Genomic DNA, 16,044 nt, shown 5'->3' on the forward strand with positions numbered 1-16,044 from the left:
TGTCACGTGAACCCTATCTTAATTTTTAAAAAAATAATATGTGCATACAGAAATTCAGAGACACAATCAACTGTTAAATAAACACGGCTCGCTCTGTAGAGGATGGAATTACAGGGGACATTCACTTTTTTGCTATGTATTTCCATGTTTTTGGCTGTTTACAAAAAAACTTACTTTTGTAGTAAGAAAAATAAAAAGGGTTAAAAAAGATAATTTGCATAAAAAGCTTCTGCTGCCTAAAACAGTAATTAAAAAATGACAAAATTTTCACCATTAGGTGATTAATACTCTTCCTCAAACCTAACTCATTTAGAACTTTGCTTTCTAAGAGAAAAGCTTCCGACAGGCAGAACGCACTAGAGATGCGGCACATGTCATCCCCTGCCACCTCATGGCTGATCACAGAGGAGCGTGTGCTTCCAGAGGGGACACGTGCAGCCCCGGGCCCAGCCCGGCCCCGCCACGGAAGCCAGCTCCGCTCAGGCAGCACGTGTCACCACTGCCTCCTTCTGCCGGGGAGACACGTCCCTCACGAGCCCCACTGTGCAGCCGTCCATCACCCAAAGCTCTGAAATGATTACGGAGGCTTAAGGCAACCCACACGCAGCAGAGAACTGACACGGCACAGGGAGGGCTCGTGCAGCATCTTCACACCTTGACCCTGGAGGGGAGGGGTGGACACCCAGCTGTACGTCCACCCACCAGGAATTAAACGCAGAAGCCAAAGGACTGAACGCAGAGTCCCACTGGGCTGGGCACCTCATCCCGTTTAACCCAACTGACAGGGTAATCACCTCCCTCATTGGGGGGACAAGAAAACAGTCTCAGGGGGATAAAGTTACCTGGGATGAGTACACAGCACGGAAAACTACCATCACGTGGCTCGGTGGTCACGAGGGCCACTACAAGCTTTCTGCAACCCGTCCCATTCTGCAGAACGCAGAGTGCGCGTCCTCAGGCACGAAGGCTGTGCCGACAGCCGGGTGGACGGGAAGCTGACGGGGGCCTCTCCACCTCTCTCCTGAAGGCTACGGACCACAGCGACAGGCGGTGGGGGAAGCCGCTCAGCATCCTGGCTCTGCAGACAGGCTTGCTGTGTGAGGCTTTAGGACCATCTCCCAACTGTAACCTCCTTGGCTCCAGCCTCCTTAGAAGTCTAGAAGGAACATAAATGCCCACCAGAGAACCAGCAGGCCCCGCCCTACTTCTCACGTGAAACAGGCCTGCCTGTGCCAGCTCCTGAGTAGAAAGGCCAGACACAACTCACGAGACCTTGAGAAAAAAGGAGGCATAGGGCCGGCTGCCTCCTCAGACTCCGCGACCCGGCCACGGTGCCAGAGCATGCTTCCTCTGGCCACGTCTGCCGACCAAGTCACCTGGGGAGACCTACGCACTCCTACCATGCCTGGATCTGCAAGGAGCTGGATGCTGCGCCGCTCTGGGGGGCAGGCTCGGCACCCAAAGGAAGCAGAATGAGAACAGGGGCAGGAGATGGCCCAACCACATCACAACCAGGAGAGCGGGGCCATGCCTAAGAACGTTCAGGGGCGAGAGAGGCTGGGGAGACACTCACGGGGTGCCCAGGGCTGTGAGCTGACCACACAAGCAAACGGCCTGACAAAGCGCCACACCGTGTCCAAGCAAGACTCTAGCACTTCTCCCTCAGCCCCAACCTGAGCTCCTTGGCTGCTGGGGCCTTTGAAAGAGCGGGAACAAGGCTCTATCAGCTGCCTTCTTGCAAGAAAAGGTACTGAGAAGATGGAAAATGTACGAATGTCACGGTACACAGAATGAGCAGTTTCCACTTCCGCTATCAGCCCGTCTGACTCCTGCTCACACAGCAAAGGTTCATCATACAACAAATTGGCCTGAGATGTATCCTGTTCAACAATGCAGTGTGGATTGTAGAAACTCCTGTATTCCCACCAGTTAAAATACAAACGGTGAGCAGCTGGGCAAGGCAAACCTGAGAATATGACAAACTGCCGGCTGCTCTGGCCACTTAGCACACAAGCTGTTGGTGCGCAACAGCCTGCGGCCCTTAAGACTGAAGAAGCAGGTGACTCCCGTTCTTGAATGAGACGTCTGCTGGCATCTCTGAGCCTGTTTCAATCGCCCCCGAGAGCTCAGGGGAAAGGGATACTGCAGCTTACTCTGTGGGGTTCTGGCGACCCTACCCAACAGAACGAAATCCAAGCTATAAAGTCTCACCTGTCTGTGGGTGCACCTGAGCTGAGCTGCTCCGGCCACTTAGCACACAAACCTGGAATCGCTAGTTACTGGCTCAAGGGCTTTGTCTTCCTAAAGAGACTGCGCTCCTGGAGAGCAAGCATCATCTCCTAACTTTTCTCATACTCGCTTTCCCTGTATTAGTTATGTGTGGCTGTGTAACAAACCACTCCACAACTCAGTGGCTTAAAACAATAACCATTTCTTGTTGGCTTTGCTGAGCAGCTCTGGCTCATGGTCTCTTAAGGCTGCAAGCTTACAAACCTCCTGAAGCCCCGGCTGGGGCAGAAGACCCCTTTCTGAGTGAAGGTAATGAAGTTAACGCACAAGGGCCACAGGGACCCAATGATGCCACGGAGGGGCAGCAGGAGTCCAGGACCTGCCTACCAGCAGAGGCAGATAGGGAGCGGCACTGACAGGCGCGGGATGCCTCTAGGGGCCCAAAGCCACACTGCTGCCCTTTTTGCTAGTGTGGTGGCAGTCATTTTTAAAGTTAGCAAAGGAACTCAGTTTTTCCCTGATTTATGTAATTTGCTACTATGAGATTTAACTCGAGTTTATAACTAAAGTCAGTAAAACTTGTAAATGGGCCCAGAAAACTGAGTTTATATGGCAATATATACGAACTAGAGTGCCTTCATCCATTTTTTTTCCTGCCATCAGTTGTGAAAGCTATTTCCAGTGAATATGAACCCTAGGGCATCAGGTTTATACTTTCAGCATTTAAAGATGCTGCTCCACTGTCTTTTGGCCTAAAAATTTCATGAAGAGTCAGTCTGTAGTAGGTCTCATGTTCATTTCCATTTGCAATCTCTTTCTCCCTCTCGTTGCTTTTACAATTTGCTTTTTATCACTGTTTTTCAGCAATTTGATCATGACATGGCTCAGTGTGATTTACTGTGTCCATCCTGCTTGGGGCTTATTAAGCTTCTTGGATCTGTGTTTATAGTTTCCATCAATTTTGAAGAATGTTCCAGCATTAGTCTTCATATTTTTTCTGCCCTTTTTTCTCTCACTTCTCCTAGAAATCCAATTACACATGGGACCTTTGTTTTCTCCCCTTGGCTCACTGAGATGCTCTTCTTTTTCTGGGGGTCTTTCTTCTGAGGGTCAGTTTGTGAAGCTCCTGTTGCTGTATTTTCAAGTTCACTGATCTATTCTTCCATAGAGTCTAAATTTTCTGGTAAATCCAGCTGGTAAATTTTTCAGAAACTGTAATTTCAGTTCTGGACATTCCACTGGGTTCACTTTTTTATCTTCCACTATACTCATTATGATTCAGTTTTTCTTTAAAACCTTCAGCCTATTTACTGTAACCATCACAAAGTCCTTTTCTGGTGATTCTATCATCTCTAACTTCTCAGTTTGTTTATACTGCCTGGCTTTTCTCCTAATCACAGTCCACAATTTCCTGCTCTTCACACATGTAGCGATTTTTTATTAGAAACTGCACATAATGATTGCTACATTGTTAAGTATTTGGGCTTTGTCGTTCTTTCAGTGAGCAGATAGTTTGATCATTTCAAGGCTTTTCCCCCCTCTCTCTTCTAAATCAATTTTGAGGTACACTTTATATACCAAAAATGTGCCCATATTACACACAACTGAATGGGTTTTGGGGAATGTGTCCACTGACGTAACTCAGTCAAGATATAATTCCCATCACCCCAAAAGTCTTTCATGTCCCTTTGTAGCTGGTCCAGGCAACCACTAACCAAACTGCTCTCGGTCACTGCGGATTTCCCGTTTCTAGAATTTCATATACACGTGGAATTGTACAGGAGGTCCTCTATCTGGATCTTTCCTTGGCATAGTCAACACTGTTGTATGTGTCAGCTCTTCATTCCTTTTTGTTGCTGACATGTATCCCACTGTATGGACAGACCACAGTTACTGCATTCATGGGCTGAGGGACATCAGGCAATTATGGGTAAAGCTGCTATGAATATCCATGTACAAGTCCTTTGGTGGACTTGTTTTATTTTCTCTTAGGTAAATATCCAGGGGGGGAACAGTATGGTAGGCGTAATTTTCTTTATAAGAAATTTTCAAATGATCTTCCAAAGTGGTTATGCTGTGTTACATACCTGCTAGTGATGGCTAAGGGCTCCAAGTTCACATTCTTGCCAACTCATGGTACTGTCAATCGTGTTAATTTTAGCCGTTCTTGTTGGTGTACAGTGTATCTCATCACTGTTTAATTTGTATTTCCCTGATGACTAATGACACTGAACATCTTTCATGTGATTATTGGCCATTTGTACATCGTTAAAGAAAAGTCTATTCAGATACTTTACCTATTTTTAAATTATGTTGTTTGTGACAGGTGGCAAATACACTTTGTGGTGAGCATTTAGTAATGTATGTAATTGCTGTACACCTGAAATCAATATATCAGTCATACAATTTTTAAAAGGGACAGGAACAAAAACTTACGTTGCTTGTCTTTTTACTGAGTTGCAAGAATTCTTTACATATTCTGGAATCAATTGCTTTCTCACTCATATTGCAAACATTTTCCCCAGTCTGTGGCTTACCTTTTCATTTTCTTTATACAGTATGTTTTGAAGGCCAGAAATGCTTAATTTAGCTGAAGCCGAATTTATCTTTTTTCTGTTTTGAAGGTTCAAGGTTTTGGAGTCCTTACGAAATCTTTACCTATCTAAGGTCACAAAGATTTTCTCCTAGAAGAGTTACAGTTCTCACCTCTACTACTTGATTTGTGATATATTTCTGCTCGTTTTTGCGTACGGGGTCAAGGCTCTTTAATCTATGTACTCTCTCCAGGACTAGATGAGCCAGGGGTCTTGTGATGTGTCCACGGAGAGCTCCTGGTGCTCAACAGAGTCTCTTCCTCTAACTGGAAAGAAAAGCATCTCCCGGCCATAGAAACAGTTCCGTTTACAGCTCCCCAGAAGCTGCTCTTCACTTGACTCACGGTCCACGTGCAGTACCTATGCACACTGACCCATGTTCAGGAAAAGGCTCAAGGAGACCCCTAAGCCAGTGTCTGGAACCTTCCCTCCATGGAGCTCTTTTCCTCCTACTGCCTCTGAAAATTCCACTTGCCTTCCCAGCTTTGCCTTCTCAACTCGGCAAGGCTGCTGGGCTCTGCGCAGGTTCCTCCTCACCGCTCGGAGAGCCTAGCACTGCAGCCAGCAGAAAGCTGGGGGAAAGGCATTAGGGCTCACCTCATTCTTTCCTTTTCCGCAGAGACCATTATCCTGAGCTGCCTGTAGCCCAATGTCTGCAAACAGCTGGGGCATGTAATCTGGTATTTTTTGATTGCCTATAGAAGGACAAGTTTCATGACAGCTATTCCCTCATGGACAAAAGCCTCGTCATCATTGTTTGCACAGGCTCACATGTTAAATTTATCCACACAGCTTCTGCTGACTTTGACAAGTCTTCCTGGATTCCAATCTCAACATGAAAAGCCTTTGGCTTTTTCCTGGTCCACCTATTATGACTAGAAAAATTATTGCAATGATGTTCTCCAAGCAGATGAGGGACAATGGGAACCAAGTGGTGTTGAAGAACTCCCTAGGCAGGGGAGATGAGAAGGCACAGGAGGGTGGCAAAGCAGTGCCCAAGTCATGAGCTGCATGCAGACACGCACGCAGAACACGCAGAATGGTGGAAAGCCGCAGCACTGGAGTGAGACCCACCGGGTCTGAGTTCCAATTTTCCACTCAGTGGCTGCCACAACCTTGGACAATTCCCTTAACTGCTCTGTGCCTCAGTTCCCCCAGCTACAAAATAGGATACTATGGGTACTCACGGGAGAAATAAATAAGGTAACATATGTAAGGCATTTACAGGGCTTCACCCATCATCAGCTCTGGACAAATGCGACTCAGGATTATCACCAGATCAGAAACTGGCCAAAGCACCTTCACAGCCTGTGGCTCTGACCTCCCAACCTGGGGAGGCTTTGCAAGGAAGACTGAGACCAGTCCAATGTTTATATGGTCTCCAAATACATTCCCACAACCTTCTCGTTAATCACACAGGGAAAACCCTCCCACCACAGTGGAGAGATCTGGAGGAACCACTTCCCCAGGTCGTCAGGAAACCTCACCAACACCGTGACAAACTGGAACCAGGAGCACCGAGGTGGTCCCAACGTCACTCGTGCCAGCGTCCCACCAAATCACTCAACCTGAAAGTAACCGTGAGAAAACGTCAGGGACCTTCTACAAACTCACTGTCCTCTTCAGAAGTGTGGAGACTGACAGGCAAAAAAAGGCCGAGGGCTGTCCAGACTAAAGAGATTCAGTGACCGAGTGCAACCAGGACCCGGGACCCGGAAAAGACAGCCGTGAAGACAGGGCTGAGGCAACGGAGGACGTCCGATGCGGACTGTGGCGGGTAACACACACTGGCGTGACATTTCCTGGTCTTGATGACGGTGCCGAGGTCACTACCAAGTGTGTGCTGAGCTGCTTAGTGATGAGAAGAGAGGGAGATCTCAGCCTGTCGTGTCCTCGGTCTCAATGACCGTTCTGACCAGTTCCCAGGAGGGAGCAAATTGCCACCTCAGGTTTGAGCGCTCAACCAGATCAGCAGCGTGTGCCAGCACCAGTCTGCCAGGCAAGCCAGACCAGGCCCGTGAGAGGCGGAGACCACACAGCACAGACTGTCCCACAGCTTTCCAGGAGAACAGCGTGGGCCACGGTCACTAGGGAACGTTTCCTGGAGGATGGGGTGGGAAGGAGGGGAAAAGCATTTAAGGGAAGAGGAACGAGGCAGGGGAGGAGGCAGGAACAGGTTGGGCAGGAGCAGGGCTGAGACAGGAACAGCTCCGTGGCATCTCGCTCCAACTCCGTGTCTGGTTGCACTGCTGTCCTCCTTGGCCGAGTACAGGCAGACCGTGCAGCTGCAAGTACGCGGCACACGGGGGCGCTATGCTCAGGAGCCTGGCTGTCCTGCAAGAGGCCAGGACGCCGCCTTAGTTCCAGGCGAAGGACCCGCCACGTGGCAGTACCGGCAGCTCTGGCCAGTGGGAGCGAGCACCAAGGAGCTCCCTTCCAAGGGCCAGCGGCTCCCCCGCTGTGCACACCTTGGACAGCAACCCCCTCCCCACCCCACAGCCTTCATGCCGCACAGCACTGTAGACCAAACGCACGCCGGAGCCACGTCCCCAGGGGCCTGGCCCAAGAACTCCGTTTCTGGGAGAATAAGATCACTATGAGAAGGCCACACCCAAATACTGGCCCCCTGCGGCAGCTGCCCCGGGAGTCAGGCCCACAGCAAGACCAGTGTATCTGCTGGACGCGTCGCTGAGACTCTGACGTATTTGGGGTATGACTAAATTATTTACTTAAACACATGTTGAAAGAAACAAATCAATATGTAATCTGCTACGCGGGCTGACAGGCAATTTAACATGCCTGTTTAATTTCCTATAACAGAATTGGATTTTTGTGCCAGCCACCGATGGGATTTCTCACAGAGAAATTTGGGCATAGAACTGTAAAACCAGGTGAGAAATTTGGGCATAGAATTGTAAAACCAGGGCTCTTGACAGAAAAAACACATTCTCCTAAGAGCCCCTGCAGCGCCCTGCACGGACCCGGTCACCAGCTCCTGGGTCCCCGCTTGCCGGGGGGCTCCGAGGGGCCAGCAGTGGGAGTGGCAGGCCTCCAGGGCTGCAGCTGAGGAACCATCCGCAGAGACTTCAGCCCCAAACTCACTGCCCACACAGAGAACCTGCTCTGGTGCCCCTGGGCCAAGATGGTCGCCCTGCACGGGTCTGGGTACAAGATGGGTGTGTGCTCTCCTGGTTCTACTGTCCCCGCAAGACGGCGCCTTGGGCCCGTCACTCATCTAAGATGGCCTTACCTCCTCGCTTCTACCTCATTTTTCATGTTAAGGGACAACGTCTTCTAAGAAAATGGAAAAGCCTGTGAAGAACACCGATGAGCCTGAGAGGCTAGAAGAGCCCGCGGACTAGAATGAGAGCTGTGGGAGGGTCAGGCTGGTCCTGCGTTGAGTAAACCGAATCCGTGGAAGGGGCCAGTGAAGAAAAGCGTGGGAGCGCAAGACGCCCGTCACTGGTTGGTGGAAGGAAAAGCCACAAATACTCGACACCGATTCTTTGAAAGAAATTTTCGAACCAGAGAAACACTGGGTGAAGCCCCAGCCAGCTGAGCGCCCCTTCCTGGCAGCTGCCTGCATGAAAGCTTGTCCCACCTCCTCCCACGAGGCTCCAGTGGACCCCCACCTTGGCACAAAGTGGCCTTTGGGATGAAGAGGACACTCTCAAAGGACACAGGGAGGCCACGTCAGATGATAAGACAATGGCAGTGACTCAGCTAAGTCTCTTTCTCATCAGCACAACAGCGACTCAGTGGTTGACAATCCTGTGGAAGGTACAGGACCTAGAATGTGCGTTCGCATAAGAGACCTTCTTTGGCAAAGCCACCCGACCCCCGGAACCGCGCTCAGAGTGGGCTGGAGGTCCCAGGGTCTGCCCACGCTGCGCTAGACCCTGACCACACCGACAGCTGTCCAGGCGCGGGCTGGCCTAGCATTCTGGGGTGGAGGCACCTCTGCGCTCTCTACACCTGTGCGCAATGTGGCGGACAGTCAATACAGGCTCAGTTCAGCCTCACTTTTTACTAGAAGCCACATCTTCAGAGCCAGACAGCCTGGCTCTACCACTACCCGCTGCGCGACCTCAGGCAGGTTAACCTCCCTGTGACTCAGATTCCTCACCTATGAACCGGAGAGAATTCCTGCACCTGCGCCTCAGCGTGGCTGGGAGGACTCAGGGGTGAGCTCACGAAGCCCAGCGCTGGGCAAGTGCGGGCACCCATGTCCCATCTTCCCTCTGCCAACAGGACGGAGGCCGGGAGAAGGCCTCTGGGGCCCCACTTCCTCTCCTGCAGCCCTAATCACACACACAATAATGTTCCTCAGGGGGCCCCATGAGGTCTAAAGGGCCTTTCAAAGAAAGGCTCTCAGAAATATAGTCCAAATGGAGAACGAGGTAGACGCAGAAGCGGACCTGCCCCCAGGAGCCGAACTGCTGTCCTTCCCAAGCGCAAGCAGTATGAGAGAGACCTGACGGGAACAGGGCCTGCCTGCGGAGCTCCTGTGCTCTCCACACAGACCCGCGGCGCCCACGCCCTCCAGCGGGCCTCTGCCCTCACTGCCCTTCGCCCTCCAGGGCACCCCGAGGGCCTCCTGCAGACACCGGTCCCCAAGTGGAACCCCTTGCGCTCCTCACTGTCAGCGCCCGCAGCCCGCTCCAGCCGGAGGCCCCCAAGGATGGGGACTGGTCTCAGCTCTTCTCCTGTCCCGGCAGCCTCCAGCATCCCCCTTGGCACCAGATCCTTAGCAGAGGCTGACCCTCCCCTGTGCTCGCCCTTCAGGGCAACTTGCTGACCTAACCTGCTCTGATGAGAACATCAGAAGAGCCTGCCCGAGCGATCCACAAACAGAACAAGCCTAGCTCTCAACAGGGGCGACTGTGCCCCCAGGGACACTGGGCAATGTCCGGAGATACTCCTGGTTGTCACAACAGGGTAAGGCACAGGGAGCTAGGCATCCAGCAGGCACAGGCCGGGGAAGCTGCCCAGCACCCCACAGTGAACAGGACAGCCCCGCAGCACAGACTGATCCAGGCCCAAGGTCAGCCGTGGCGGGTGAAAAACAAGTGGGTTAGATGGCGGACTTCCTGGCAGGGAGTACCCTAAAGGCGCTCACACGGGAAGAAGGGAGCTCCTCGGGGCTCCCCTAGCTCTTAAGATGGACTAGTCACTCCCCTTACGGTCATACAAACTCCGAGGAGACAAATCCTGTGAAAACTAGCAGGCAACCCCTGGGAATCCTCCTCACAGTCACTGAGGGGACTCATGCACTCCGTCCCCTGCAGTCCTGGGGGCTCTGTCTCAGCCACCAGACTTCAATCCCAGGGCAGGGTCACCACCCCCACACAGCTGAAGGGAACCTTCACAAAGGCTCAGGCCAGGAAAGTGCACCTAACATACAACTCCTATGTGCACAAAACGATCGGGAGGTCATTTCAAGCTTATATTTTTAATGTTCTCAATAGCTACAAGACGGCCTGAAGTTCCAGATGATGCTTTGGACATACAAAGGAATTATTAAGAAAGAAACTTAGAAGCTTCAAATAAGGAAAAATGAGGCGAAGGTGCCAGGGAAAGAGGAAATAGGAAGGGCAGCTGCGTGGACAAAGGGGAAAGGAACGCAGGCCCCTGTGAAGCAGACCTGAGGCGCTGGGACTCGGTACAGCACCAACTGTGGGAAGCAGCGAGCAGCTCCAGGGGCCAGTGCCTGAGCCGCCACCCGCTATCACGGGATGTGGGGCCGACAACGCCAGGGGTCTGGATGCAGGTTCATCAGCATGTGTGGGTGCCCCCGGCCACCCACTGCCCTCGCAGGCCCACGTGAGACTCTGTAGGTGGAAACGCAAGAAAAGGCCGGTGAGGGAAGGAGATTATCACTGCACTAAGGCCACCTGGTCGGGGTGCCTGTGAGTCTGGAATCCACCACCACTGTGCTGGTCGGGTGGAAGTTTTGTACGACAGTGCAGTCTATGAAAAGACAGCTAAAGGTAAAGATGTTGTGCAAACAACATTAGGGAATATTGGCCTCTTTCCCAAAACAAACTGCCCAAGCACTGGTGACATGCGTTTCAGTGGGACTCGGAATGCAAACTCTGTAATGCTGACGACCACATGGACCCCACTGTGGAGCAGAGAGAATGTTTCAGAAGCACGCAGGTTGCTCAAGGGCACAAGGTGGCAGGAGCACAAGTGGAAGCCAGGTCAGACTGGTTCCAGAGCCAGGGATCCTGCTATTTTTAACCACCTGTAAAACTCCTTCAATGCAACTTCACTTCCTGCAAATATTATACTAATTGCAAAGGATTTTAAACAGATCATTAAAGCAGTAGAGGCTTGATAGGCCCCTCTAGGGCAACACTCAACAAGCAGGTATTTAAAAGGCTAAAAAATGCATCTCATTAAGTCATTCTACAACCGAGACTGTGTGGTAATTCAATGTCCTCTTGCCCAGATTTTATTCCAAAGTAATGAACTTTCATTACAAATAAAGGAGTGGCTCACCATTATGGATAAATGCTACCAGTAAATCCTATTCACTGTAAATATGTAAATCAAATAAAGACCCCTCACCAGCCACCAAGCTGATGTTGGCCATACTCCTTTCCCGAGTGTGCAGCACCAGCCGGGGACACCGGCGAAGAACGCAGTCCTTCCTCTGCCTCTGCAGGCACTCCGGACGGAGGAAAGTAAACAGACACTTACTGGGTATGTGATGGGGGCCAGGCCCACAGACACTTGCCTTTGCTTATGAGCTCCAGGTCCAATGCAGCCATCTCCATTTCCTGATTTCGTCAGGAGGCGGCGATCACTGAGTGCCAAGTCCCTGGGGAAGTGGATATTCTCCAGGTGTCACCACAGGGAGGACTTACTCATGCAAAGAGGGAAATGCCCCTTTACAGGGGAGAGCGCTACAGACCGCACACCTCCATGGAGGATTTACCACTCACAGGGCGACTGTGCGTCCTGAGCGTCCTGGTGGGGGCGTTCTTGCCGTAAAAAAGGGTGAAGAAGCTAAGAGCTCCTCCAGACCAAACTCCGGACCACATGGAACCGCCAGACCTCCACGAGAGGAAACACCCACACGGCTCCAGAACACAGGACACTGTGCAGGACAGCTGGCCAGGGCTTTTCAAAAAAGGCAACGTCATTTAAAAAAAGGGAGAAAGAAAGAGAGGGGCTGGGGGGAATGTGTGTGTGTGTAGGGAGAGAGTCTTCAAAAGAGAAAGTGACTTAAAAACATAACCAAATGCAACGTGTGGACTTTGGATCATAGTTTTTAGGTGATCTTGTGGAATCTACATTTGCACAGGTATGATCATTAAACTGGTTATTCTTAGGAGACAAACTGGTTTTTAGGGGTAAAGTGCAATACTGTCTGCAACTTACCTTCAAATGGCTGGGCCAAAAGAAAGAAAAAAAAAACTATGAAGAAATAAAACAAATGTGGCAAAACGTGAACAATTTCTGAATCTAGGTGGAAGGCTGACAGGTTTTTCACTGTATTATTTTTTATCTTTTCTGTATGTTTGGCATTTTTAAAGACAAAAACAGGGGACAGCATGGGGTTTGGTGATCCCAGAAAGGATATTCCAAAGTGGGTGTGTCTGCAACACACCAGTGGCTCTTGCGATTAAGATCTCAAAGCTGGGTGGACTGGTTTGTGATGTTACCTGGAAAAAAGCTATCGTTTCTCAATGCCAGCAGTGTTTTATAAAACACTGACACCTTCTTCCATATCTCTAACATGAAAATAGGGAGGTAGATTTATCCAAGCTCTCAAAATGCTTGCTTTGTTAGAAACCAATTCTATCTGCACATAAGCCCAGAACTCTCTGCAAGATGAAGGAGGCTTGAGTTTGCTTTGCATTATCACGTCTTGAGGGTAAACACCCCTAATGCCAACGTATATACCGGCCAATATTGACCTTTGACTGGCGGCTGGGCCAGGCCCTCAACTGGAGCAGTTAGCTGAGCTCCAGGGCCGCTCTGTGGAGGCTCTAGTCTGAGCGACCTCAGCAAGTCATAGACTATACAGATAAAGCCATCAAAACAAAGGAACTGCTTGCCAGGTAGGTCACAAAGCCCCTCGGGTAAAGCATTTCTTTCTACTCAGACTCCCAATGCCTTTCAGTGACGTCCCAGAGCACCCAGAGTGGGAAGCCCCTTCATAAGCTCTCCTTGCATAGAGGGTCCCTTACGTGCAACCTCTGGAAACCTCACATATAATGCGATGCTGACACAGAGATGCATGTCTGTGTGGCTTGCAGAACTGGCTACATGGGTCACCTGGCCACAAACTCTCATTGCCCAGACTGAGGCCACCAGAAGACCCCGCAAGTAGTGAGTCACGCAGGACTGGAAACCCCGTGAGAATCTAAGTCCTTCCCTGACCTGTTAAAATATATGAGAAGTCTTCCTCCAGGATAAAACCCTTCTGGTAAAGAGCAAAGCAGCTTGTAAATGGAGAAAAAAGTGGTTTTTCTAGGTAGAAAAAGAAACAAAGACTGAGGTCTGAGGAGTCACTGAAACTGGGGATGTGAAGTGATGAAAAACAGTGCACAGCCCTTCTGGCAAAGAAGTGGGTCTGCTGCATGCAGAGCTGGCCCCACAGGAAAGTGAGATGGTGCCTGCCCTCGCCCTGCGGGAGTGTCCGTGAAGAGTGGCCCAGGCCGCTGCCTTTGGGGAGAAAACACCCAGAAGGGAAAAGACTGTGACCCCAAGAGGTAGGGCCTGTGAGCTCAACTGTTCAAGAGGACTGGCATTTAACACATGCTTGAAGAAGGTTGACAACAGAATCCACGAAGATGCAACGGCTTCCTCGAAACAAACCAGGACCCCCCTCCAGAGCTCCCTCCCTGACCCACCTGTCGCGGGAGCCCGGCGCCCTGAGCAGCAGCTCTGCCGGACTGGGACACCGCTGCTGTGACCGGGAAGGCGAAAGGCCCGGACAAAGCCGACAGCTCCCCGATGTACTAGACCACCTCCACCCAGCCAAGTCCAATCCAAAATGTAAAGAGACCCTTAAAGATGTCCTCCTCTTCCTAGGGTAAAAGTGGAAAAGCCCCAAAGTCCCATTCCAGCAAAACCCACAAGTGTGAGAGGTAAGAAAGGCACTCACGCCCCTGACAGGTCCCCATCGGGGGGATTCTCCTTGGCCTGCTGCCCACTTCAGGCGGGGAATAAGGCTCTCCTCTCACCTCCGCTTGCGTGTCCAGGGCAGACCCTGCCCTGGCCTTTCCAACTCCTCTCCCCATCACCCCTACTCATCATTGTCCCAAGACTCCTACCCAACAAGCTCCCTCCATGTCTAGGCCTGGGACCGCTTTCCAGTCTGGTCTCTGCATACAGAAAGCACCGACCACGGTGGGATTTGCACATGTGCTCACACTGAGGATGAAGTAAAGGAGGGCGTGTGCCCCTGAGGACACACTCACCAGGCACACGTCTAGCTGCGAGCAGCTGTGTCCCGATGTAATCACATCCCTCTCTGAAACACAAGAATCAAACCCCAGGGAGTAGTCAGGCCATCGCCATCAATCAAACCCACCCAAACAGTCCGGGTAGACTAAGAGATCTCAAGGAACAAAACAAAAACTAAGCCTGCGGTTCCTTTAGGGAGAAAGGGAGGGGAGTGGAGACGCACCCACAAAGTCTTGACAACACACACACAGTACATACACCCAAGTCCGCAGCCGATTTTAACGAAGTCATCACAAATTATTACTGTGGGAACAAGTGAGTACTTGTTCGGCAGGGAAAACAGCAAGGCGAGTAGACGCTACAAAGGAACGAAAACGCGGCATACATAGTTGGGCACTTGTTTTGAGACTTACCAAGGCCACGCAACCAAAAGACGTTCAAGAGAAAACAAGAAAGTGGTGTCTAGAAAGACCTCTTCAGGGCTACTTAGAGCCTGAGAGAATTCACCCCAACAGGCTCCGTGTTACCAACCCGCAGAGCCGCAGCCCCAGCAGGAGGAAGGACCCTGGGACACTCCCCCAGCTGCAGGTCCCCCCGTGACTGAGCAGCAGGCTTTCTGCAGGAGCTTCCCTTTCAGCCCACGTGAGCAGCGGGGAAGTTTGAGAACAAGTCACTTTGGAATTAATGCCTTTGTACAGAAAGTTATAACCCTTCCTTCCCGCAAAATGCAATCACTGGGGCCGTCCTGGGCCTACAAGCCAACCAAAGCAACCCGCTACTTTGATAAATCGTGTGCCCTAAGAAAACAGCACAGCCCTGCACCTCAGGGCACACAGGACAACAGCCTGCAACGTCTACTTTTCCAGAAGGGCCATCTCAGGCTTTACTCCCCTCCTGCAACTCCGGAGCATGCACCCTAGTGACTTAGCACAGGGATTCTGAGACCTCCCCAGGCCCTGAGCCTCCTCTCCGGTAAGCCACTAGGTTGCCCAAGTCTCACGCACAGGAAGGAAACCTGACATGTAAATGACAGGAGTGCGCTGGGAAGGGAGACGGGAGGCCGGAGAGGCAGCGTCATCGGGAAAGCTCGGGGCAGACGGAACAGGTGGGCCTGTTCGGGGAGAAAGGGGAGGGAAGCGAGGGGGCGAACGCGGCTACACCCAAACATTAATGAGCTGAGGGGCGCTACTGGGGACGGGGAGCCGGCCCGCAATCCAGGGGGAGTGAACGCGCGCGCGGGCTGAACCTCCGGGAAGCGCGGGTGCGGAGGAAAGCTCGGCGCGAGACGGGGGTTCGGGAGGCGGGTTCGAAGCGTGAAGGGGCCTGAAGAGCCTGGAGGGGCGGAGGGGTCAAGGCCCCGGGCTAGAGGCGGAGTCGCCTCACCGCGGGATGCGGGGGGAAGGAGCGGCCGCGGCGGGGGCCCCGGTGGCGCGGGGCGGACTCACGCATCAACGTGCTGAAGGCCACGACGCCGAGCAGCCCCTGCAGGAAGATGCCGAAGCTGTGCATGAGCGCGCCGCTCTCGCAGCGGCCCGCGCCGGCCGCGGCGGTGGACGGCGGCCCTCCCGGCAGCGCGCGGCTCGCGTTCCCGGCGGGGCCCTGCATGGCCCGCCCGGCCGGCCTGGCCGCTCGGGGGCCTCGCTGCCGCGGGGCCGCGCCACCGACCGCGGGCCGGAGACCGAACAGCAACCCGAGCTGGGAGCCGCGCCTCCACCCCGCGGCCAGCTCTGCGCCGCCGTAACCCGACGTCTGAGACCGCGGCGCTGGATTGGCCCGGCCCGGCGCGGGGGCGGGGCTA

At 52.3% G+C, this 16,044-nt stretch overlaps 1 protein-coding gene across 5 annotated transcripts in view; it reads right to left on the minus strand.

The window, feature by feature from the left end:
• Positions 1 to 15,860, minus strand: part of STIMATE (STIM activating enhancer) — a 38,428-nt gene extending 22,568 nt beyond the window's left edge. For 4 of the 5 annotated variants that reach the window (XM_036994934.2, XM_036994933.2, XM_036994935.2 and 1 more), the window contains exon 1: positions 15,692 to 15,860. In XM_036994934.2, the coding sequence (XP_036850829.2) occupies positions 15,692 to 15,851 (160 nt within the window). In that variant the 5' untranslated portion in view covers positions 15,852 to 15,860. The remainder of the gene's footprint in view (positions 1 to 15,691) is intronic. The other variant, XM_036994936.2, reaches the window with a different exon arrangement.
• Between the last annotated feature and the right edge of the window lie 184 nt (positions 15,861 to 16,044).

Source organism: Manis javanica, chromosome 3 (genome assembly GCF_040802235.1).
Source record: "Manis javanica isolate MJ-LG chromosome 3, MJ_LKY, whole genome shotgun sequence".
Taxonomy (NCBI): domain Eukaryota; kingdom Metazoa; phylum Chordata; class Mammalia; order Pholidota; family Manidae; genus Manis; species Manis javanica.